Source organism: Xiphophorus hellerii, chromosome 9, assembly GCF_003331165.1.
Source record: "Xiphophorus hellerii strain 12219 chromosome 9, Xiphophorus_hellerii-4.1, whole genome shotgun sequence".
Lineage (NCBI taxonomy): Eukaryota > Metazoa > Chordata > Actinopteri > Cyprinodontiformes > Poeciliidae > Xiphophorus > Xiphophorus hellerii.
Window position 1 is genome coordinate 27,293,278 of NC_045680.1, and position 25,844 is coordinate 27,319,121.

At 38.4% G+C, this 25,844-nt stretch overlaps 1 protein-coding gene across 1 annotated transcript in view; it reads right to left on the reverse strand.

Moving 5' to 3' along the window:
* Window positions 1-22,143, reverse strand: part of slc1a7b (solute carrier family 1 member 7b) — a 64,981-nt gene extending 42,838 nt beyond the window's left edge. The window contains exon 1 of the mRNA XM_032572901.1: window positions 21,765-22,143. Coding sequence (XP_032428792.1) covers window positions 21,765-21,905 — 141 coding nt within the window. The 5' untranslated portion in view covers window positions 21,906-22,143. The remainder of the gene's footprint in view (window positions 1-21,764) is intronic.
* Between the last annotated feature and the right edge of the window lie 3,701 nt (window positions 22,144-25,844).

Genomic DNA, 25,844 nt, shown 5'->3' on the forward strand with positions numbered 1-25,844 from the left:
ATCCTAGAGAGGCATAAATAGAGCCGCCAAGAAAACAGTACAGTAAGTTTAAATATTGTTTCATCAATTAAACCAAAGCAGTTTTTATCTGTATTCTCCCAAATTACATACATGTGAAAAGATGTTCAATACTGCTAAACTTTTAGAAGTTCTCACTGAATGCAGAGAGAATATTTTAGCAATTAATTGTGTAGTTTTATCATTATATTTTGAGGCCCATGAGTACATTCATGGTCTTGATGTGGCCCCTGACTCACTTCATCTCTCGTGTTACAGAATGTCGGCCCTCCAGCCACAGACTGAACCACAGTTTTATGAACCTATTTACAGTTAAAGCAGGAACAGGAAGCATTTTGTTGCACGAATGTGACATCATGCTAACAAAGACGAGCCACTGACAAAAGCAAACTGCTAGCTGAATTTGTGGATAATCAAAACTTTTAACTTCAGCTGTTCCATGAGACTTCAGCGGTTTGTTAGAGAACAAACAGCCTCATAAAAACCTGAGAACAGCAGACACAGCAGGGAGGAAGTCGTAAATAAAAATGTATAATTAGGTTCTAAACCTGTTAAGGTTTGAACATCTCACAAAGTACTCAGTTCTTATATGACTATTCATCCAAATTGACAGGTTGAGCAAGGAGAGAGAAAGGAAGCAGCCAACAGGTTAAGGGTTAACTCTGTCATAATTTGTTGTGAAGTTGGACTCAAAGCCAGACAGGCGAATGTTGATGTTGATGTTGTAGGTGATGATGATTTACTGAACTGGAAGCTGTTAGGCAGATGGAGACATGAGAGGAATGTTAAACACGGGTTGTGATGAATACAGACTGAACAGTGATAAAAGGAGACAGGAGAAACGCTGTGGAAATAGACAATGGAAGAATCTCACAAAGAGCTATTGACACGGACTGTTTCTGGACTGAGTTACAAGCAAACCAGCAGAGACGAATCAGTGGAGTGCACAGTGTTTGAGAAACCAAAGAAAGAAGACCAAGGAAAATGACTATAAGACTTAGAAAGGAACACAAAACGATGAAGCTATACCAAAGATAAAGGCTAAAGGCCAACACATAACCTCCATGAAAGCAAAGAAATCTGTTCTTTTACTAGAGATGTCAAGTTGAATAAAGTTTGTTCTGGACAAGACATTTCACACTTCACAATAACATGGCTGCAGAACTCTTGGAAAGACCCACAGAGTCTTCACACTGAAGTATTTCTATATAATGGGCGTTGAGAGCAGTGCAAGAAAAAAGTTCTGTCCAAATGATGCATCAAGAACAAACAAGAAGTTCCAACCAGGGCCAAAAGAGGATGACATCATTTACTATCAGCTTTTGGAGAGAGAACAAAAATGTGTTCCTGCATAGAATTTATTAACTTTAATACTAAAATGACAATCTCAAAACAAGAATAGAACACAGAGTGACCGAAATCAAAGAACAACAAACCCAAATGAGCCATGAACAAAACTAACCCTTTCATGCACAGCGGTCACTGCAGTGGACAGCTACTGTATCTAAAAGCCATTTTCTTGTGTTTCTTGTGGATTTTTATGTTATAAATGCACACAGACCACTGACTTGCACAGTAATGCATTATACAATACACTATCAACTGCTGATCATTCACTGCAAGTGCAGACTAATACTACTGATATATTTTCCAAATAACTTTGTATTTGGAGAAAATTACAAAACATAGGGATAAACCCAATGTTCATCCCTAGAAAAAAAATCCTAGATTTTATTTATTTATTTACAGAATTCTTTTTCCTACCTCTTTCTTATGCCTTAAGAAAATCCAAAACACATTGGGGAAAAAAATCGTGACATAAAAGATCATAATTCATGCATGACAGGGCTAAAGTAAGAAATGTACAAAGGCTAAAAAAGGTGTGTGTCTAAAGCATCTAGACTTCTAAACCTTTGCGCATGAACACCTGAAAGCAACGTCTCCTCTAGAAATAACAGCTGCACCTCAACATTTGTCTTCCAGGTTCTGCCTCATGTTGTGGCCTCTACTCCCAACATTCAACCATAAAAGGTTGAATGTTGCAAAAAGCAAAAATCAGCAAAAATCCTCACGAATGTGAAAGTACATTCAAATGAGTCAGCTGATTAATGATCAACAACAGCACCCATGAAGAAGAGTAACAACAACAAAAAAACATAATATCACAATGCAGAAATTGAGGCGAGGATGTGTTTGATCAGGAATGACATTATAGAGCAAAATTAAACAAAAAAATGTTGATTTTGCATAAAACCCCATTTTAAAATAGAGGAAAGCTGATTTTAGAAAAGCTTGGCTGCAGAAGTTCTGCTGCTGATAGGAGTGTGAGAAAGGAATGCTTTTTAGGAATTGGCATGGTTCATTTTAAAACTTAGCAATATATGCAAAGCCCTCTGCCCCATAACTTTTCCTGTATGCAATTATTTCATGGAACGGTTTTCCCATTTCTGAAATTACTAGCATCATGGAGATTAGCCTTTCGGGCATCCTGCCAGGGAATGCTAACACCTACCAGAACCCTCAGAATATAAACACAGAAAGTGGAATTTATAATTAGGCCCACATCTCTAAAAATGTGAATATTGTAAAAAGAAAAACGGTCAATTTGAGCTCACATAGTTTCATGTAACTGGGTCATTACATGTTCAGTGGAAAGAAAAACGTTAGTAGGAAAATGCGAAACAGCAACAGGGAAAACCGCCGTGAGAGGAATGTCAAGCACAATGCACTCAAGAATTTTGGAGACTGGAGTCAGCACATCAAGAACCGTTCCACACACACACACCAATCCTACACACACACACCAATCCTACACACACACCAATTCCACACACACCAATACTACACACATACCAATTCTTCAAGCACGCACCAGTCAAAGGCTACAGGCATCTTCACCTGGTTAAGGAGGAAAACACCTGGACTGCAACTTTTAATGTTTTTTAAGAAGTCATAGATGAATGTATTCCCACACTGAGGACGGACAAAGTAAGTCATATTTATAAAGCATTTACCCTACACATATATGAATATGAAACTTTCTCACTTGCTGTTAAAAATCTTCTTTCATATTCAACAATTTGCAGGATACATGAGAGCTGAGGATTAAAGGTTACAGCTGAGGAAATCTCTCATAACTAAGTTTCTGTGTTTTCCACTTTTTTCAAATCTAGGTGACTGGAGCTTTAGAAAGCAAAAGCAAAGTAGATTGTTTTCTCTCAAATGGTTAATGCAATCATAACCTTTTTTTTTTTTTTTTTTTACTGAAACCAAACATTTCAGTAATTTATACCTTTTGCATCTGTTGAGGTCTCCTATCCACACATAAAATACCTTCTTCCTGCTTGAACTAATGGCCAAGGTGACAGGTTTGTCTCTTTGTGCAGAAGAAAATCCATTCCTCCTGAAGTCTTTTCTCCCCAGACAGGTAAGCTGCTATTTCTTTGATGGTTTTTACATCTCCCTTCCACAAAACCCATTGATTTAGCACAAGGTTAAGATATCAGTTGTCCTTTAGTGGGTTATTCCCATGACATGTTTTTTTTATCAACTTCTCTGAGGTGTGAATTGCAATGAAACAGTCAGCAGCATTCAACAAACTGCTGCTGCAAGAAGGAAACTTTTAAAAAATCTGTAGCATTTATAATTTCTTTTGTATTTCAGGAACATCCGGAGAGGGCAGCAACCTTAATCTTTACTCCTTCGCACACTGATATTCACTTTTATAGTCATCCATTAGCTCCATTAGCTAATGGAGATATACTTTGTTTGCACTTTCAAAATGTTTCCCAAAGTTAAATTAAGGCATGAACAATGTTGCATTGGAGTTTTTAGATTAAAACTTTTCATTCTCCACTCATGAGTCTACTGTTGCCCAATCGATCCCACATCCCATATTGCTCTTTATCTTCTCACATTATATGAAAACGAGAAGACAGAAGGTCCAAAAATACAAAAACGATCTTTGTGTATGATGAGACAGCTAAAGGATAGAAGGACATTTGTTAAGAAGTATATATTGCAACACAATTACCTCAATCCATCCTCTCTGTGCCTTGGAATCACCAGCAACAAGAGAACAGAAAAGGGTTAATGAAAGTGTCTCAAGAACAAAGCGTTTTGTAACAAAACGTCAAATTCTGGATCTTTGTGTATGATGAGACAGCTAAAGGATAGAGGGACATTTGTTAAGAAGTATATAATATGTTATGGCTGATTTAAAAAGAGCCACAGTTCAAGAGGTTGTAGTCAGAGCCTCACCTTTCAAATCTTCACATAGAAGCATCCAATCTGCCGTCATGCAACAGCTGCAGAAAGTCAAACGAATAGACCAAACCCAAAGTGGCGCATCAGGCATAATAAATGCTGTGGCACTTAACCACAGTTGCTAGAGAACGACAATGTCTTGTTTCAAAGATTGTGTGGGTGGATTCTGCTATAAACCCAGACACAGAATGTGAGTCAGCCTTTAATGAGAAAGAGGAAAGTCATGACCTTCAAGCGGATACGACCCCAGTGACACTAAAACTATGGAGAATGATGGGAGAAAATGTAGGGTTGAACAGCGAGGCGGTAAAGGTCCCTGCATACTCAGGTCTGCTCCTCCTCTGAGGTCTGCTCTTAGATGAGGCGTCCAGTGGACATATTTACACAAAAACAAATCTTTATGACCGTTTACGTACTCGGTGTCACTGCTTGGTGGGACACAGTGTTGCATGTGACACTGAACTGATCAGGCTGAGAATTAACAGACAGGTCTCAACAAACAGAAAGCATATAAACCACTTCATCCATCTCGTATCTGGAAAAGAGATGCCACCAATAACTCTCTCTGATGCAGTTTGTGCATAACAGGGATTTCAAAGCAGATGAAATGAAAAAAAAACAACCTTTCCTCATATGTGGATGTCACTTTTCTCAGGAACCTTAGGGAATCCTTAAAAGGAAATGAACAAGGTCATCATGGATTTCCACTGCCCATTAAGAAAAGGCTCCACGTGCCAGATAACAGAGGTCAGAGGTCAGGCTCGCAGCTCAAAAGTTGTTTTTCAAAAGACAATAAATATAAGTAAGGTACATATACCAGATACATACTGTAGCTGACATGACTGAAGAGGAGAAACAAAGAAGTTGAGAGTAATGCAGAGGAATGGTACACATCCCATTATGGCACTTACTGACCAAATAAACCAGAAAACTGCAAATTGTCTTTATTCTGCAAATCAGCCTTAATGGACACAGTCTCTCTGGTCCAAATATGATAACAGGTGTGCTCACATACTTCAAGCTACATGAAATGGCTTTGATTTGTGACACAAAGAAAATGTTTCACCACTGTAAAGTATAAAACAGTGATCATGACCATCTCAGTATTGTATGGTGGAAAAACAGAGACCTCTGTGAGCAGCAACAGTAAACAGACTGACAGTTCTTTTTTTCTGTCATGTCCTCCTTGAAGCTCCAGCTGTGGCTTAAAACATCTGGTCAAAGAAAACCAACTGGAATATCATCTATGACCACAGTTTATCACTGTTATGTTTGTGTAAAGCCACAAAAGTAATAGATGCACCCATAAGCAATTTTGGGCCGATATCGATATACCATATTAATATTGCTGTTAACCAATATTTACCGACAATATGTATATTTTACAACTAGGGGTCTCCCAACCCCATATTGATATCAGAAAAAAGTCAAATTTAAGCCAAAAAATGGGTATGCATCTAAAATCTCTCTGCTTTCTTCCTAAAGAAAAGTTCAAACTAGAAACAACCAATCAGAGCTAGGAGGAGGGTCTTAGCGCTGTCAATCACCCGCTGTGCCATGTTACACTTGACAATGTTAAATTATGTTGTTTTGCTAAACATTGATCCGACCCATATCAAAAACCACTACATGCTGGAGACTATGGTTCCAAGGCAGCATTTTGAAACACCAAAATTAGAGACAATGCAAATATAATAACAGGTGTGCAGCTTTAATGTGTTCTGCTGGTTTTAGATGTAAAAAATAACTTCCTGTTGAGTCTTCTTTTGCTGCGAGACTTTGTGCTTAGTAGAGTGACAACAGTGATTCTATTTCACAGGTGTATCACAATCAAGGTTGTGATGACACAACTGCTCCATTGATAAACTTTGGGTGCACCTGTTTCTTTTTTAGTTATCTAAAAACTTAAAACAACTTTTGACAGAATATAGAAGTATAGAACAAGAGTATCACAAGTGAAATACAATGCAGCCTAAGGAACTATCAAGAAGAAGCCAATTAAAATAAAAATTCCGATGCAGTTCCACTCGATTCCCATCTCCCTTCAGCGCACCATCTGATATTTCTCCTATGGAGCTGAATTTCTCCCACTGGATTACATCCTGGCCAATCAGAAGTAGGAGTGTTAAACATATTTTATTGCTGGCAAAGATCTGGTAGCCCTACTCCTCCATAGGGTTGCTTACAGAACTAAGCAATTTCCGGTAAGCTCCACTGACACCAGATAAGTTCAAAATAATAGTAAAATACTAACTTGCAAAATCATTTTTGAAGGTGATGTTTCAAAAACATTTGTTGTTTATAAAAAAAAACAACAAAAGATAGATTGCAAAACAAATTACAGTCAATGAAATCTGTTTTTCATCTGCAGGTTTAGGATGTATTTTATCACAAGTTACATGTTTTACAGTCATCTGAAGTCATCTCGGTGGTTTCCAGGCAGCCAACAATTGCCTCTAATAAGCTAAAGTACCTCTCTTATGGAAGTTGGTCCACATGGGAGGGCGAGCTCACAAAGGTGTAGTGTTTTTATTTTTACAGCAAAAATGTACAAATTTCCATTATTCCCATAATGGAAATTTAGTGTATGTTAAATCTAGGAAACAGTGTTCATGTTAACATGTTAATGGTGAAATTTCAGATTACAGGTCTGCGTAGAAAGAAGCTCTTATGTTTTATTTAAGGAGGCTTAATAGTACTGAAAAATTAATAGGACCCAATATCTGAAAACCTTCAGATTGTCCGATATTTTCTCACCTCCGTCAACATTAAACAAGAGTTAGAGTTTATTTTTAAGTTTTTCATAACAGGCCACATTTTTGTTGTTTCTGTTGGACCAGTTTGTTTGGATGCTGAGATCTAAAGCTCTGTCATTTCAGACATCTGTCCTGCTTCACCGCAACACACATCAGTAAGTTCCTTTATTCCAGAACGTCGTCACACTGCTGGCCACTGATCAGTCAGAAGAATACGTCTGATTAAAAACATCTAGCTGGTGATTTCCCTCTCATAGATGCCCCAGAGTTGAACTCGGTTTTCCCTAACGCTGTATTGCAGTTTCAGAATGCAACACAAACCATTTAATCTTTCAGCTTTCAAAGCGATGAAGAGGCTTTCTATTCATAACAAAGGTTTTCACTGGCATACCCAACTAAATGGATGACCTTCAGCATGAGAGGCAAAGTGGCTTCTTCTTTTTGTGAACAAGGTAATGAGCTAAAACAGATTCAAGTTCACTTTTAGACTGATTGATCCCATCTGTTGATGAACAACAAGTGCACTGTAAAAAAACAAAAAAGTCTCTAATTTACAGTAAAGTACCGGCAGCTATGGTTGCCAGAATTTTACCAGAAAAATACAGAATTAAATTCTGCCAACCACAGCTGCCGGTAATTTAGAGACATTTTTTTGTTTTGTTTTGTTGGTGTTTTCTGTTTGCTTTCCTAGCTTTTTTACATTTATATATTTTCCCTACAAATACAGTAACACTAAAGTTACTATACAGAGAAGGGAAGTAAAGATTAAGGTGATGGCAAAGAGTCCTTCCAGTCTCAGAGACTTAATGAAAGAACATGAAGAACATCTCATATGAATGTTCTTCATTTTGTGTTCAAAGTGGGGTAGGAAGGACAGGATATTTTTCATCTTATGTTGACAAACATTTTATAAGTTCAACACCTTATGTTGAACAGAAAATGTTCTTTGTCTTATATTGAGGATGTTCAGCATAAGAACATTTTATGAGATGAACATCATCTAGTGAAGATTTTCTTCATCTTATGTTCAACACCTTATGTTGAACAGAAGATGTTCTTGTATTGAACATCTCATATAATTATGAGACAACATAAGAGCTGATGTTAAATTGTTCACAGAATCAAGCTACATTTAGTTTTGTTGTGTTATAAAAGGTATTTTTATTATTCCTTTACTAAAAAAATATTAAGAAATGAAGAGGAGTAAACAAAATGTTCGGATCGCACGAGGGTTAAGAAATATAATTACATAACCGTAACTCCTTTGTGCAAATCAGTATGTTTTGCAAATGTATTGTGCCATTAATTAAATTAGCAATCTGTATTGTTCTATAATCAAAGAGAAAAATGATTAAACACAAAAAAAACCCCACAGGAGTTAAATTTAGTTCTTATTATAAATTAGAAAAAATTAAACAAAGCCTCCACATGAATTAGATCAAATATCTTAACTTTAGACAGTGAAGGAAAATGTTTGTCCTTGTAAAGTGAAAAATTTGGCTTCAAATGACCATTTCTGAATTAAACAGCTGCTTACATGTAGAGCTGCTGGTATTAGATTATTTTCATTGAAATTTGTTTAAATAGCTCTAATTTACATCAAATGTTTGAAGGCACTGAATAAAAATATTGAAAATTCAGTCCTCAAACTTTGTTTTCAATGGTGCAGATCTGGTTTCTGAAAGTTCTACTTAATCATTTGCAGACAAAACTTCCACAAATACCTTTTTCCTGCTTCATAAATTAAGCTCTTTGCTTTGCATGTTGAAGAGCTGCAGTCAGACAGGAAGGATGGCAGCAAACAGCAAATGCTTTGTTACTGCTGCTTTACTGTGAATGTCAGGGTAAAGGCACACTTATAAAACACTTTTATCACAAATTGCCAAATGTGCAGTCATCGTAAGGGAGCATTGTGCTGCCAGAGAAATGGACATGTCCCTTGGTCATGTTGCCATGGGAACCAAAATAGCTAATCAGGATGGAGTAATTGCAGATATAGTAATGAGCAAGAACCAATCAGGAGTAAGATCCAGTGGCGTATAAAAGCCATTGTTCATTAAAAGTGTGCAGATTTTTGGGTAAACCTGACATATAAAACAATATTGATAAATGTTGTAATAATGATATAACTTGAAATAACTGATCAAATAACTAAATATTGTTAAGTGATTTCTCCTTTGGGTCAAGGATACCAGACCCTGAGTAGACAAAGCTGCTTTATTTCAGAATAAGTTTGAAAATGAGACTGAATTGTCTTTCAAACTACTTTAGTGTGCTTCAGAAATATGTTGTCAATTACTCACAGCACCAAAATATGCAAGGCTAAAACATAAAATAACTCATAGAATGACCTTGATTCTTTTTTTCAGATCTAATTAGTTTCTGCTCTGACATTCTTTTTTTTTAAATGTTTTATCTCTAGTAGCCTTTATTTGAAAGTAGTTTGACAGGAAAGAGGGTAATGAGAGAGAGGGAAGACATGCAGCAAATGTTGCCAGGCCGGGAGTCAAACCTGCAACCACCAGCATGAGGACTAAGGCCTCAATACGGGGGTTGTGCGTTGCCCCTGCGCCACCAAAGCAACCATTTGCTGTGACATTCTAATTGTTCTTTTGAACTGGGAGATCTCCAGTGATCAGTGAGGCGTAGTGAATGAGTGAAGGAAGGGAGTCAGCTCTGGTGGTTGGGGACTTTCACAGCAGGCGAAGCATCAGCTCAGTTGATTCAGTGACAATATCAGAGGCAGCGATTCTGTTCGGGGAACCTGTAACTCATAGATTCATTCTTCAGAATTATAAATAAGCCAGGGTCAAGGCTTATTCCTTTGGTCAGAATACAGTCACAGTACACTGAATATTTACTTCTTGGAAGAAGTGGTCCTCTGCTCCCAGTGAGGCTGGATCCCATGTGATGTCGTCTGTTACAGCTCCAGAAAAGGGAAGGACAGAGGTCAGCAGGCCAGTTTTGTTAGCCATGCCACGTAGTCACACTGTAACACTCATCCTCTTCTTCTTGGGTTAATGCAATGCATTCTGGGACAAATAGGTTTTATACCAGTTTCTTTGTTCCATGTGTATAGGTTAGTCCTTCATGGCTGGATCCTCACAGTCTCATCATCATCATCATCATCATCATCATCATCATCATCATCATCATCATCATCTTCATCGTGATCATCATCATCATCATCATCATTTAACTCTGATGAGGCCAAGAGATTGAGAAATGAATCTGATTGAGATATGTTGGAGAAGGGAGTCATCTAATAGTTGCAGGACAGACTGGACTGGACTTCAGCACCTTGTTATACATGTTAGATAAATCTCCAGAGTTTTTTTGTGTGTGCCAAAAACAGAATTCTATTGTATGTGTTACAAAAAAATAATCTAGGTTTGACGTAAGTGTTTAAAACTTTGAATTAAAACTAATCAGAGAAAGAAATCACACATCGCTGTATCATGAGACTGTATGAAATGATGTAAAGGATTGTGTAGAGCCCTGGAAATATATTAAGAACGTGATAATGTTAAATTAGACTACTTTATTATTTTTTATTTCATAGATTTCTGTTATGATAATACCCCTTTAAGAAAGACACAATGCATGATGGGAGTAAAAAGTTCATGACCTGTGTATAGATACGAGAAGACAGAAAACTACACACGCTGTATGCTGAACCGTGGATTTTGTTTTAATAAAGTTGCACAAAAGCGAAGACCTTTGAGTTTTTTTAGTTCTTTTTAAGGGTGCAACATAAATTTTGGTGTTTCCGCCCGGTTCAGCAAATGTTTTCTACAATGAGAAGTGATTTTTTTTGTATGAAGAGGAACTACGTTTCGGCGGAGCAACACGAACGTGCTAGTGGCTATGCTAAGTGGCTATGCTAAGTGGCTATGCGGCTAGCCAGACGACATCTACTGAAAACGAAAAACAACTAATGAAGAAACGGACATGAATCTTTCCAAGCAGTGAATCAACCAAAGACGAAGCATCATGGACAGTGAGTGGGAATCTCTATTTGCCGATATTGAGAAGAAGCTGGTTACTCTGTCACTGGATGAGCTAAATGCCCTAAGTGAAGCGCTAGGCCTGCAGCTGAGTGAAGAGGTGAAGTCGTCATGTCGGTTAATGAGAAGAAAAATGCTTATTCACTTGGAAAGCGAATATGTCACTTCTTTAGAGGACAATGGATTATCAGTGTTGTTGACCACTAATGATTTGATAGATGACTTTAATAAGAAAACGGATATGAGTGTTTTGTCACGTTCTGCGTCAGAGCGCACCGCTGCTGAGCAACAAGTGGTCGGTGAGCAACCTCTGCTGGTACAAATCGGTACTACACCTTTAGTTTTACCACCGCAAATATCAAGCAGCTCACCAAGTTCTGAAAGAGAGTCATCGCAAGTCAAAGACCAAATAAATTTGCATCCAATATACAGAAAGGATTTTCGAATTATTGGACAAATCGGTGATGTGGGACAAAAGGATAAACTGAACTTCACTAGTCTTGAAAGACAAATGGAACGAGGACTAAAAAAAGGATACGATGAGGGAGAGATCGTTGAAGCAGTGATCCAAGCCATTGCACCTGATGTGAAATTAAAAAGTTATCTAGAGAGTAGGTCGGAATTATCCTTGAACTCTCTCAGGCAAGTGCTTAGGACACACTTCATAGAGAAAGATGCAACAGAACTCTATCATTCTTTGACGCGTGCAGTACAAGATCCCAGAGAAACTCCTGTTCAGTTTCTTATACGCACAATGGACCTTAGACAAAAAGTGTTGACTGCTTCTGATAGAGCCAAAGCTGGACTAAAATACAATCCTGATCTCGTGCAGACACAATTTTTGCAAACTATTCTGACTGGATTACAAGATGATGCTGTAAGAGTGGACATTAAACCTTACTTGCAGGACGCAACTGTTAGTGATGAAATGCTTCTTGAGAAAATGAGCGCTGCCTACAGTGTTGAACTCGAAAGAAGGAATAAACTGTCGACCAGACAAAAGAGCATCAAAGTGGCCTCAGTTCAGGAAGAAGATAACTGCAAAAATGAAAATGCTGGAAGCTCAAAGAAAAGCAAAAACCAGACAGAAAAGCCAAACCCCATTGTGGAAAAGCTGGAAGCTAATAACAAAGTTATTTGTGAAGCTATCCAAAATCTTTCAACACAAGTTGCTAATTTGACTCAAGCAAAAGTGAAAACTGAAGACAAAAACATTAGAAGTAAGCCATACTATCCAAGTGCTACCAGAAAGAGTCCCAGAAAATGTCGTCAATGTGAACAGTCAAACCCAGAAGGAAAATGTACACACTGTTTTAAATGTGGAAGCAGTGAACATTGGGCTGTTGGTTGTCGGAAAAAGAAAGACTCAATAGTTAATGTCAATAAAATCGAAGTACATATTGCAAATGTTATTGACAGTGTTGTTCCACAAAAGGATGTGCCTTTGTCAAAAAAACAGGAAAAGACAGCAAAACTAATAGGACGCAAAAACCTTGTACAGTGCAACATTGGAGGTGTTCCAGTCACAGCTCTTTGGGACACGGGATCACAAGTGTCAATTGTGGATCTAAACTGGAAAAGAGAACATCTACCAGATGCCGAGGTTCGATCAGTGAAAGAGCTTCTTGAGGAAGGTATGTTAGATCTTTCTGCAGCAAATGGGACTGAGATACCTTATGAGGGTTGGGTAGGAGTTGAGTTTAGTCTTACAGAGAATAGAGACAGTGAACTGTTAGTACCGTTTCTTGTAAGCTCTGAGCCAATTACCAAGCCAATAGTGGGTTTCAATGTCATAGAAGAACTTGCAAAGTCTAACATATCAACAGATAGGACTCTTCCCAACAAGTTTTTGCACAGTCTTGGGTCAGCATTAGACGTAGGACACAAAAAAGCAAAAGCAGTGTTCTCCGTGTTAAGTAAAGACAAATCTATGTCAGAGAGTCAAACAGTAAGGCTAGGGAGACAAGATGTTATTATCCCAAAACATCAAATGTTCAAAGTAATCTGTGGAAAATTCAAGAAAAATGTGCTAAAGGGACAATATGCAGTGTTGGAACCAAATGAAAGCACACCATGGCCAGAAGGATTACAAATACAGCAGCAGCTAATACACATACCAACTGATGAGGGAGCAACAATTTCAGTTGTAGTCGAAAACAACACAGACAACAATATCAGACTACAAAACAGGACAATAATTGGTTCATTATTCACAGTGGATAACGTACAAGATGTAAAAGAGATCACAAAGAGGTCACAAAGTGAAAGTGGACATGTACACACCAAAGACATGAAAGTGACACCAGAAAATGAAGGAAAAACTGACAAACAAATATGGGATCCACCAGTTGATGTTTCACACTTAACAGCAGAACAGCAAGACAAAGTGAGAAAAATGCTAAGAGAGGAAAGTGATGTTTTTGCACAAAATGAGTGGGATACAGGATGCATACCTGATCTGCAGATGAAAATACATCTCAAAGACAGCATTCCAGTGACAAAAACATACTTGTTCAATCCCTCGTCATTTGTATCAGGAAGTGAAAAAGCACATTCAAGATCTACTCAGTAGGGGGTGGATACAGGAATCAACTTCTTCTTACTCATCACCAATAGTAATTGTAAGAAAAAAAGACTCTACCATCCGACTTTGTGTGGACTATAGACAAGTAAATGAAAAGACACACCCCGACAGACATCCCATTCCAAGAATTCAGGAAATTTTGGAAAATCTTGGCGGAAATTCCTGGTTTACTGTGCTAGACCAAGGAAAAGCCTACCACCAAGGCTTTGTTAGTCCAGAGAGCCGAGCATGCACTGCCTTCATCTCGCCATGGGGACTTTATGAATGGCTGAGGATACCTTTCGGACTAACAAATGCCCCAGCTGCTTTTCAGAGGTATATGGAAGGTTGTCTTGGAGATCTCAGAGATGAGATATGTGTGCCCTACCTTGATGATGTTTTAGTTTTTAGCAAAGAATTTGACCAACATGTGGAAAATGTGAGAAAAGTTTTACAAAGACAAAAAGAATGTGGAATCAAACTCAGAGCGAAGAAATGTGATTTTTTTAAAAGGGAAGTGTGTTATGTCGGCCGTGTCGTTTCAAAAGATGGATACCGGATGAATCCAAAAGAAGTAGAAGCTGTGCAATCTTTGAAAAAGTCAAGTCCTAAAACAGTCAGGGAAGTAAGATCTCTTGTAGGCTTTCTAGGCTACTACAGATCATTCATAGCCGACTTCTCAAGGATAGCAAAACCGCTTTACGATCTGTTGTCACATCCAAAGACAAAGAACAAATCCTCAAAGAAAGGTTCTTCACAGTTGCCACCGTCTCAGTCTGTGGAATGGACAACATTACAGCAGGAGGCACTTGAAAGGCTTGTAGACGCTTTATCAGATCCACCAGTAATGGCCTACCCAGACCTTGAAAAACCATTTGTGTTACAGGTGGACGCATCAGAGGAAGGTCTTGGGGCTGTCCTGTATCAAAGGCAGGAGGGAGCATTAAGAGTCATAGGCTATGGTTCACGTACACTCACTCCAACTGAGAAAAACTACAAACTTCACTCAGGGAAGCTTGAATTTTTAGCTCTGAAGTGGGCTGTTACTGAGCGATTTCGAGATTACCTTTTCCATGCCCCACATTTTACAGTGTACAGTGATAACAATCCCTTGACATATGTGATGAAAAGTGCTAAACTGAATGCGGTAGGACATCGCTGGGTCTCAGAATTAGCTGATTTCCGTTTTACTCTGAAGTACAGACCTGGTAAAGTCAACCGAGATGCTGATTTTCTATCTCGCAAACCTGCAGAAATGGAGAAAATAATGTCAGCATGTACAGAGGAATGTAAAGCTGATGACATAACAGCACTACAGCAAGGACTCAAAGCAGATCACTGTGGTGATACTGACTGGATTTCAGCTGTTACATGCAATGTGGATGTACTGTCACAACTAACTGCTCCATGTACAACTCCAGTTGAGCCAATAGCAATCAAAGACATTCAAATTGCTCAACAAGAAGATCAAGTGACACAACGAGTAATCACATTAAAGCAGAAAAATGAGAAAGTTAAATACAGGGATAAAGTGAAAGAGCCAACTGAAGTAAAACGACTTTTGAGAGAATGGCCTCATCTTTACCTAGACAAAGACGGAGTTTTACGACGAAAGACGAAAACTAGAAATCAACTTGTAGTTCCTGCTAAGCTAAAGACACTGATTTATCAGCAACTTCATGAAGAAATGGGTCATTTAGGTGCAGACAGAATGATCTCATTGGCCAGAGAGAGGTTTTTTTGGCCAAAAATGCGAGAAGAGATTGAACATTATGTTACAAGAGTCTGCCGCTGTTTGAAACAAAAGAAACCCAACCGAAAAACTAAAACCCCACTCCAAACTATTACAACCTCTGCACCTTTTGAACTAATTTCGATTGATTATCTGCATCTAGAGAGAAGTAAAGGTGGAGTAGAGTATATTCTTGTAATAGTAGATCATTTTACTAAGTTCGCACAGGCTTATGCAACATCTAACAAGTCTGGAAAGACAGCTGCACGCAAAATCTTTGACGACTTTATTCTGCGATTCGGATACCCTGCGCGAATCCATCATGATCAGGGAAGGGAATTCGAGAATGAGTTGTTCAGAAAGTTGCAAAGTTACAGTGGGATACAACATTCAAGGACAACACCTTACCACCCTCAGTCTAACCCAGCTGAACGTTTTAACAGAACTTTGTTAAGCATGCTCAGAACACTGGAAGAGACACAGAAACCTAACTGGAAAGACTATTTGAACAAAGTAGTACATGCATATAACTCTACAGTGCATGAATCGACTGGCTTTTCACCTTTTTTTCTGTTATTTGGAAAAGAGCCAATCCTACCTATTGACCTATTGTTTCCAAAAGAGCAAAGGCAGTCACAGTCTCATCAAGACTATGCAGACAAATGGCAAAGGTCAATGCAGGAAGCTTACAGCATTGCACAAGAAAACATGAGAAAAGCAAGTAAGAGAGGACAAACGTATTACAACAGAAAAGCCTGGAGTTCAGAACTTCAACCTGGAGACCACGTTCTTGTCCAAAACCTATCTGAAAGAGGAGGACCTGGAAAAATACGTGCTTACTGGGAAAACAAAACCCATGTTATAAAAGAAAGAAAAGGGCAAGACAGTCCAGTTTATGTGGTGACACCATTGGATGGTGAAGGGAGGGAAAGAACCCTTCATAGGAATGTCTTACTACCCTGTCCTTATCTTATTGATGGGCAAGACACTAAGGAACCAAAAGAAAAACACAACCAAAAGAGACAAGTGAACAGACAAACACGCCAAACCACAGACCAAGTTCATGAGGATTCTGACAGCTGTAGTGAGGACGAGTATTCTGTGTGGATTACCCATCAAAGCCAGACTACCAGTCTCAACCCAAAAGCCCCAGTCTTTCAGTCCAGATCAAGCCAACCTGCAGAAGAAACCCAAACTAGGAGACTTGTACAAAGACAAAGCCAGTTTCAGGATGAGAATGATTCTGCTGATATCAGGAATCAGGTGGACAAGAGACATGAGGAAGGAGATACGCAGAACCAAGACCAAAGTCAAAATCCGGACATGGATACTGAAGGTCAACCATTTGAACTTGAAATGCCTGAGGAAGACATCAATGCTTCTTCAGAGGGTGATCAGGAGGTGGAGCAGGAGCGACGTTCCTCAAGAACACGTCAACCAAAATCCATCTTTACATATGATGAGTTAGGGAAACCTAGTTTCATATCTTTGAAGAAATAGGAATTGTATTTTGAACCATATATAGTTACAGTTAAAGTTAATTGAAAATGTTATATTATTCATTTGGTACACAATATTCAGTTACAAGTAAGAGTCATTTTTCAGAAATGTATTTCTAGTGACTACAGCTACACTTAAAAGTTATTGATGCGTTTACAGAAGGAAGTAAGTGTTTTGTAAGGTAACACAAAAGTAGTCTGTAAGAAGTCGTACTACATTCAAAGTATGTTTAATGTGGATACATTTAATAAGGTGGAATGGTAGATTTAGCCATATGTGACTTAATGGACTTGGGAGGCCTACCAATGTACCGATGATTTAAGTCAATACACTGAAACGGGAATATAAGTAAATGTACTTATCCTGTACACATACATGTGTAGTCATTTAATGTGTAGTATTGGTTATTGTTTTGAAGAGCAACATGTAACTAAATGGTACCTGAGATGGATGAGTTCAATGTTAGAATCTAGTAGCAAGGATACATTCTTTAAGTTTTAAAGTGTAAAATGTTTTGAAAACATTTTATTATTTTAGTAGGGGAGGGTGTAGAGCCCTGGAAATATATTAAGAACGTGATAATGTTAAATTAGACTACTTTATTATTTTTTATTTCATAGATTTCTGTTATGATAATACCCCTTTAAGAAAGACACAATGCATGATGGGAGTAAAAAGTTCATGACCTGTGTATAGATACGAGAAGACAGAAAACTACACACGCTGTATGCTGAACCGTGGATTTTGTTTTAATAAAGTTGCACAAAAGCGAAGACCTTTGAGTTTTTTTAGTTCTTTTTAAGGGTGCAACAATTGCACACACCTGCATAACTGAAAACATACATACAATATATGCTCAGAACAGATGATGGGACATCAGAGAGCAGAGAGATGGTTAAAAATAATCGACTAAGTGGGAAAAATATTAATAGGTTTGTGGACCACCAAAACAGTAATTAGCTGCAGTCCTTTGGGCTAATCCTCAATATTCCAATTCACCTCAAACATTTCTTAAGTCTTATCTCAGCTCACAGGAGTCTGTCTCTCTTTCTCTCTCTCACACACACACACACACGCACACGCCCCCCCCCACACACACACACATCCTTGTATTTCGATCCTAGTAAGGACTTTGTATTGACTTCCAGTCATTTTTTGATTTATTTCTATAGTCTTACCCTGACCTTAATCCTAAACCTAACCATTACCAGTACATGCCTAACCCTAACCCTGACCTAAACTCACTTCAACCCATAGTCCTAAACCTAACCACTAAACCTTAAACAGCACTTCATCTTGTGGGGCATGAGTATGGGCCCCATACGGAGTCCTCATCCCCACATGTAGAGTTGAGCAGATGAGTAGCCCCATCTCATAGAGGAGAGTCTGGGCTTCTACAGGCTGTCTGGAAACACATAGGTGTGTATCTCTGGTGTCCCCTGGGATGAATCCCACTGACAGGCACTTTTATTTGATGTACAGTTACAGAAAGCATTTGTTTGATTGGACTGTAATCCCCTATTGTGAGAGTCAAGGAGACATGGCCTATTTTTAGGAATATTTGACAACAGGAGGCTTTAGCTTTTAGGGGTGATGGTTTTACTTCATGGAGCTCCTCTCTGGATGTGTTACAGGTAATGCATCGATGGTACTAAATGTAAACCTGAGTGTATGTCTGTAATCTTGTCTTTGGGTTTTTCTGTGTTCTTTTCTGATTAAAAACCCGAAGCGATTCTCAGACACACAGAGTGCGAGGATGGATAGAATGGATTATACCGTTCACTAGTCACTGAGGCGTTCTGTAAACACGGATCAGACGGGCCGGACCAGGACAGAGAATCAGCTGATCATGACGTTTAAAAACTTTAGAAATTTTCTTTAAAATGTGCCGGCTTTCATTACATTGAAAAAAAAAAAAAAAAAAAAAGGGTTTATGTTTATGCAGTTTAACATGTTTGATCCGCAACATTTGTCGAGTCCTGAAACTTTCCTTATTAAATACACAAGTCTTCTGCTGCTGTAGCCCATCAGCTACATGGTTAGACAGGATGTGTTCAGAGCTGGTATTCCGCATACCTTAGTTATGACCCATGTTTAGTTAATATCTCAGTCCATTCCATCCATTCTCCTCTGACCTTTCACATCAGCAATGTATTATAGTCCACACAGCCACTTCTCACTGGATGTTAACACTTTTCTTGAACCATTCTCTGTAAACCTGAGAGAAAAATCCCAGTATGTCAGACGTTTGTAAAATAATCAGACCAGCTTGTCTGGAACCTATGACCATGCAACATTTGAAGTCACTACAATGCCTCTTGCTTCTTCTTTCTGATTCTGACATTAAATTTCAACAAGTTGTCTTCACAACGTCTAGATGTCCTTAACAGTGAGCTGCTGCCATGTTACTGACTGTTTTACTATTTTTGTCAAGAAACAGGTAGTAGATGGGGAGTTTATTTCAGTCCTAGATGTTTTGGACTTCTATCTATCTATCTATCTATCTATCTATCTATCTATCTATCTATCTATCTATCTATCTATCTATCTATCTAGTGAAGGCAACACATAGTTCTTCATAGATCAAAACAGGAAGCAACAATTAAACAACAAAATGAAAAAGAGAAATTAGTTAACACAGACCAAGCATAGAAAAAAAGTATAAAATGTGTACAGTGGAATCTCACGTATTCACAATACATTTTTTTGTTTATTATTGTCCTAAAGCAAAATATTAAAAATAACATGCAGTTATGTTTGTATCTGATAAAGCAGTGTTCTCATCAGATTGCATAAAGTTGGTCCCACAGTATTATAGCTTAACAACAACAACAACAAAAAAAAATATTCAATTTCCACAGGTTTGCAGAAGGCATTTCTTTTCTATTATGCTCTCTACTGTACATGAGAGAACAGGCCAGGGACCAACATGGTTTTTAGTGGAGAAGACTACAGACTTTAATTTAAATCACCATCTAATGAAAATGTGATAACTGCCTACCAGTTTATAAACTGGTGTTTGTATGAACCACTATGTGATGACTGAGCCAGGATTTATTTTAACATGGTAGAAATCCCTCTTAGATTTCTTCCAGCTGAGAACCGGAGTGAGAGTTTTCAGCTGGAAGATTATCCTGTTTCATAGAAGTGAGGAGGCTAAATATGCTACATCCATTTATATAGTAGAGGTATTATTATCTAATCTTCTCACAAAGCTGAACTTGGAGTAAAAAAAAAAAGGTGTTTGGTTTTCTGAAACCGCAGTGTGTTATTATTCTACAGACGGGTTTAGACAAGACGTATTAGAATAAAAGTTTTGCTTTTTAGCAAGAAAGTTGAAAGCAGAGAATGCATTTAACGTTTCTTTGATGACATGTGACATGGAGATAATTGAATAAACTGCCTGTGTGGTTTTGTAGTACAGCTGTTTGATGGAGATATAATTTTTCAGTTTTTGGAAAAATCAATCTTTTTACAGAGGTATTAAAAACCCCAATATGATTCAAATTGACATACAGTGAAGTGATACATACCTGTGTTGGTATTAAGTTGAATGAACACTGCAAAAACACAATTTAGATACACTTGTTGTCACTAAGTGAAACAGATAATAAAGATTATTATCTTTATTACAACACATATGGATGCTTGATTACTTGTCATTCAAAATGTAAAAGCTGCTTTAAAAACAGATTTTTTTCCCTTAATGAAAAGCTTGTTTAACGTATACTTAAAGGTTATGTTAAACATGTAATCTGATAAACAAGACTCATTAGGACATATATCTTAATTAATTGAATAACACTATGGCAGATTGTTTGAAGTCAATAATTCTTAAATATTGATGGAAAGTAATAGTTTCATTGGCACATTTTTTTTTTTACTTGTAACATAAAAACATGTCTTGTTTTCTGTTTTTCTTACTTGTTTGGTGAAGGTTATGTTTTGCAGTGTAATCTTTAGATTTTGACCAAAAAGTTTCTTTTGACAGGAAGTAAAATGGATGTATGGAGGGCTGCAGCCAGAGTCCCAACTTGAATGCCATCAAGAATCTCTGGAGGGAGCTTAAAGATTGGGGTTATGGCAGAGAGGCCTTCCAGGCTGAACGAGTTTGAGCTCATTACCAAAAATAAATCATTAATACACCAATGAAAACACGCAAAAGAAAAAAAGATCAGCAATTATAAGTAAGAGGGTTTTACTGAAATGCCAAAAAGAAAAAAAAATCTACTAATTATTTAGAAATATATAGTCATATTTAATAAAGTAAGATATGTGTTTAGATTAGACTTGTTTATCTTTTAAAAATTATTTTTAAGTAAGTATTAAACATACAATTCATTAAGCCAAATTTCTGTCTTAAATATGGTTTTGTATTGGTCTGATGTAATATTGTAAATTTTTCATTACCTGAAAGTGGAAAATTATCATAAATAACAGAAATAAACATCCAACTGTGTGTAACAAATCTATGTAATGTTTTTCACTCAATAGGTTCCTGAAATAAATGGACTTTTCAGTAATATTATAGTTTATTAAATGGGTGTGTATGTGTACATATTTTTTTTTTAAAATGTATATATACTGTACATACATTATATGTCCATTTTTAAACTGATGATACCTTTAGTTGTTTCAGCTGTTGCCAGATGTGTGTCTCATTCCATCTCAAACAAACTTCTGGGTTGAATAAAATCATTTGAAATGTAAATCTATCAACAGGTATGAATAATTTTGGGCTGAACTTCACCTCAACACAGAACTGCATCCGTTAGAGGAGAAGAGAAAGATAACCTGGAAGCTGAGACTCAGAGCAGGACAGTAGAGTGCATGTAAACATATGTCAACAGAATAATACTGTGTGGAGGACAGGATGTTTCTGGATGACGTCACTGTGGGTCAAGGGGAGGAGACAGACTGACCTGCTCTGAGAGACGTCGTGTTCTCAGGAAGAACCCCAGAAGACACCCGATGACCACAGCCAACACGGACAGGATGAGGAGACCGTTCTGTTTGAGGACATTCTTGACCCTCACCCACACTGCGTCTAAAGCCACGGCCATCGTGAGCTGTGTGCCCCCTGTCCTCTCAGTAATCCATAAATGTGGCTCTTCCAAAACTTTGAACTCCAGGTAAGACGGTGAAAGTAAAACACACAAAGAGAAACTCCAGGGGCCAAACGCAAGATATCCAACCCTCTGTGATGTTCTAAAAGACCTTTGGGATCAGCATCCCTGTCGTCCTCACGCTGCGTCCGTCCGCATTAAGCTCAGAGGATCCTCTCACTTTCCAGGCATCACTGCCCACTCTGCTCCACCCATCGGCAGCCCTGCGTGCGCTCACCCACCGCCTGGGGGAGGGAGGAGCTGCTAAACCCTGTCCCGATGGGTTAACATCCACAATCCTGTTAGAGTGCCGCTGTATTAAACAGGTCCGAAGCTGGATTAAAGATCTGTGAGCGATTTGACAGAGGTTATCAGAGCAACATCACAGGGGATTCTGAACCTGGTGCGCTGAATGGAGAATGCTTGAGCTCTCTGGTGTGCGGACACGCAACTTTCAGAAGTAAGAAAATCTTTTCCCTGAGCAGCACAATGCACAAACTTCATATTCACCAGTGCTGAAATCTCAGAGTCAAGTAAAAGTATAAGTACCTCTCCAAAATATGACTTTGGTAAAAGTCCAAGTCACTGACTGAAATGTTACTTGAGTTAAAGTCTTAAAGTATCTGAAACTTCTTGTACTTAAGTATGGAAATTACTGTAAAAATGGATGTACTCAAGTAATGTAATGAAAAGTACAAGTAAAAAGTAAAACAAAGCAAATGCAGTTTGAATGACATTTTTTATATTTTGGTAAACTTGTCAAATACACTTAAAATAATGTACACAACCAAGTGCAGGCAAAATTAAACCTGCTAATAGATATACCTGCAGGCATCATTTAGTTAAGAAAATTAGGTGCTTTACCTATAGCACAAGGTTAACTTAACCTGCTTTACAACTGAACCAGCTTCTTAGTATACCCTCCAGGACAGAAAATACAAAGTTATTGTAAGCCTTAAGTTTTCCCTTCAAGTAAGGTCAGTGCTGAAAATGAGAAAAATAAATAGTACAGAAAATGCGGCCAACATGAAGAAAAAGAGCTGTTACGATTACTCTACTTCACAAATCAGTGAATCAGTCAATGCTACAGTCAGTAGGTGGTGCACACAACTGGTCATTATGCAAAAGAAAAAAAGAATTGGGAGGGAAATGCAGCTTATTGGCATCTGTAAACCTGGTTTTGAACTTGCATGCCTTTCCTATATTCGTTAAATTTAGTCTAAATTGCTATCGCTATGGCTTCTGTCCCCACTTGAACAGAGGAGTCTAGGTAGCCTGCTACAGTCAACATTAGGCCTAAGCTAAATACACCAAGTGTGGAACTGAAACAATGCCAAACAAAGTTCATTTATGGTCAAGATTTCACAATACAGTAGTGCCTAGTGACCAAGCTATAGTTACTGAAACAGGAGGATTATAACCATTTCATAAGACGTTACCTCGATGTGTTTCTTCAAGTTGGACGGGGAGTTTTTGTAAGATAGAATTTCCACATCTTCGGGCAGGAATAACATACACTGCATGCGGTACGACGAATCTTTAACACCCACGAAAGAGTATATTGTGTTTAAATAAGGCCATGGGCTCTCATCACCAGCTGGTGGTTCCCCTGGACCGTGTTGTGGTCTCCGTCTCCTCCTCCATGTGGCTGCTGCTGATTGCGAGACTTGCTTTGTGTTTAATGGGAGAAGCAAAACAGGTGTATCCTATTGGTGGTGATGAACAAGCCCAGGCAAGCAGGCTACGGACTTTGTTCGGTAGCCTACTTGCTACTTGCTAATCAGTAGGTGGGATCAAAACACTTGCGTTTCTCTCTCTCACTTTTTTGTAACGAGTAACTAAACCACACATTGAAAATGTATCGGAGTAAAAGTATGCAATTAAGTTCGGAAATATAGTGAAGTAAAAGTGAAAGTTATCAAAAATTTTCATACTCGAGGAAAGTATGAAGTACTCCAAAATATACTTAAGTAAAGTAGTGAAGTGTTTTTACTTCGTTACTATACAACACTGATATTCACACTGCACTGATAACAATAAATGTATTAGCAAAGCATGTGTTATTGTTCCTGACAGCAAAAGGGATAAAACAGAATGTAAGAATGATTGTCAAACTGTTGTGTTTTGTAATCTCCTACACATCATTATCCAGGGTTCTGTGGGGACTACTTCCATTTTTGACATTTCCAGGTATTAAAACTAAATTCCTCAACTGTCTGCAGTTGATTAACTTTTAAAACGCCAACTGTGATCCTCTCTCTACTTAAATGAATGCAGAGAATGCCTGAAATATCCCATGCATGACCTCAAATGCCTTTCATTCAAGAAGCGTTAGCAGGACTTCTACTGGTTCATTTAAAATGAGTTTAAACCAAAGGAGTCTGGAGTAGCAGGAAATCTGAATTTCCACCAACTGCATGCTAAATTACTTAATAATGAATTGCCATTAGGTTTAATTTAGAATAGTGTGATAACTTTCTATAATACTCTTTTCAGATCAGTTATTCAGAGTCTCAGAGCAGAGGAAAGGAATCTGATCCAGATCTGATTTATTATCTGCTGCTGTAGTGAAACATAGCTATGCTTCAATGTCCATAAATACTGAAACAAGACATTTCTTTGAAGGAGATTGACTCGTAATTAGGAGCATGTTGGTGTGATTAGCTTGACATAATTAGGTTGAATCAAGAGACGAGGTGTGGCCCCTTTGGCTCCCAACGATGTGTTGGGACTACACACAGTCAAGAGGGCATCCATCCCTCTTGACCTCCAGGGGCTAGCTCACGTGAGCTAAACATTTCCCATCTCTGACCTCGCTAGAACCTACAACAGGTGCCCACCTGGTTTGCCCATATGGGTGTAAATTGGTTAGCCCAAATGGGCCCCATACATCATAAATATTCTCAATCCCATATAAAATGTTTTCCCATTTTAGCATAACAGAATGCACGTCTATGTGGGGCCCACTTAGAGAAATTTTCAAGGTCTCACTTGCATTTGCCAATGACTGACTTTGAGTCTCACCAGGTGGATCCTTTGTGTGTCAAACATAATTTTGATTATCTAACTTTGCCACACCTGAGGGCCACAACAACAGCTCATCTCTAAATGACTGTGTTTGCCCATGTTTAACCCTTGTGTTTTCCATTGTAAACCAAATTATGGATTTCTCATGTTTGATTCTGGAACGATCTACAATATGTTCCTACTTGGGTTTGTCCATACGTGTTTCAAAACGTCCTATTTAAACCTATTCCCAGAAGGTACCCATCTGGCCCGAGTATATCCCACGTAAAGTCCATATATACATCTTGACCTGCCTGCACAGTGTGTTAAGGGCTATGAGGGGTTTCCCCCTTATTGGGTGGTCTTGTTGCCTGGGGTTGATGGGGCAGAAGCTTGTGTCTATATGCCTGGACCTGTTGCAGCCTTCCAAAGCCAAGTCCTCGTGTCCTTCGCTGCTCATGTGTGCTGTGTGTTGCTCTCAATAGGCATGGGAATCTTTGACTATCTCACCATTCAATTCCAATTTTTGGGGCCACAGTTTAATTCAAAACTGATTTTTGCTTCAAAATGACCTTTTTATCTCTTAAATGGTGGCACACCTGTCTTAGTGAAACATCTAAGGCTCTCCCATACTTCATCCAAAGCCAAACAGTCATGTCACTGCAGAACGTTTGTATTTCCAAACACCTTTCATACACTCATAAACCACCTGAGGGACAACCCTCCTGCTTCAGTATACGTTACGCCACTGTAGCATACAGGCACAGCTTTCCCACACACTCCCCGCATCCTCCATGTTGCTTTTATGAAACGGTCATGGAGAGAGTGCCACGCCTTTCTGAAGTCAGCCTCCTCCATGGACGACGATGTTGCAAACTCCATCCAAAGTAA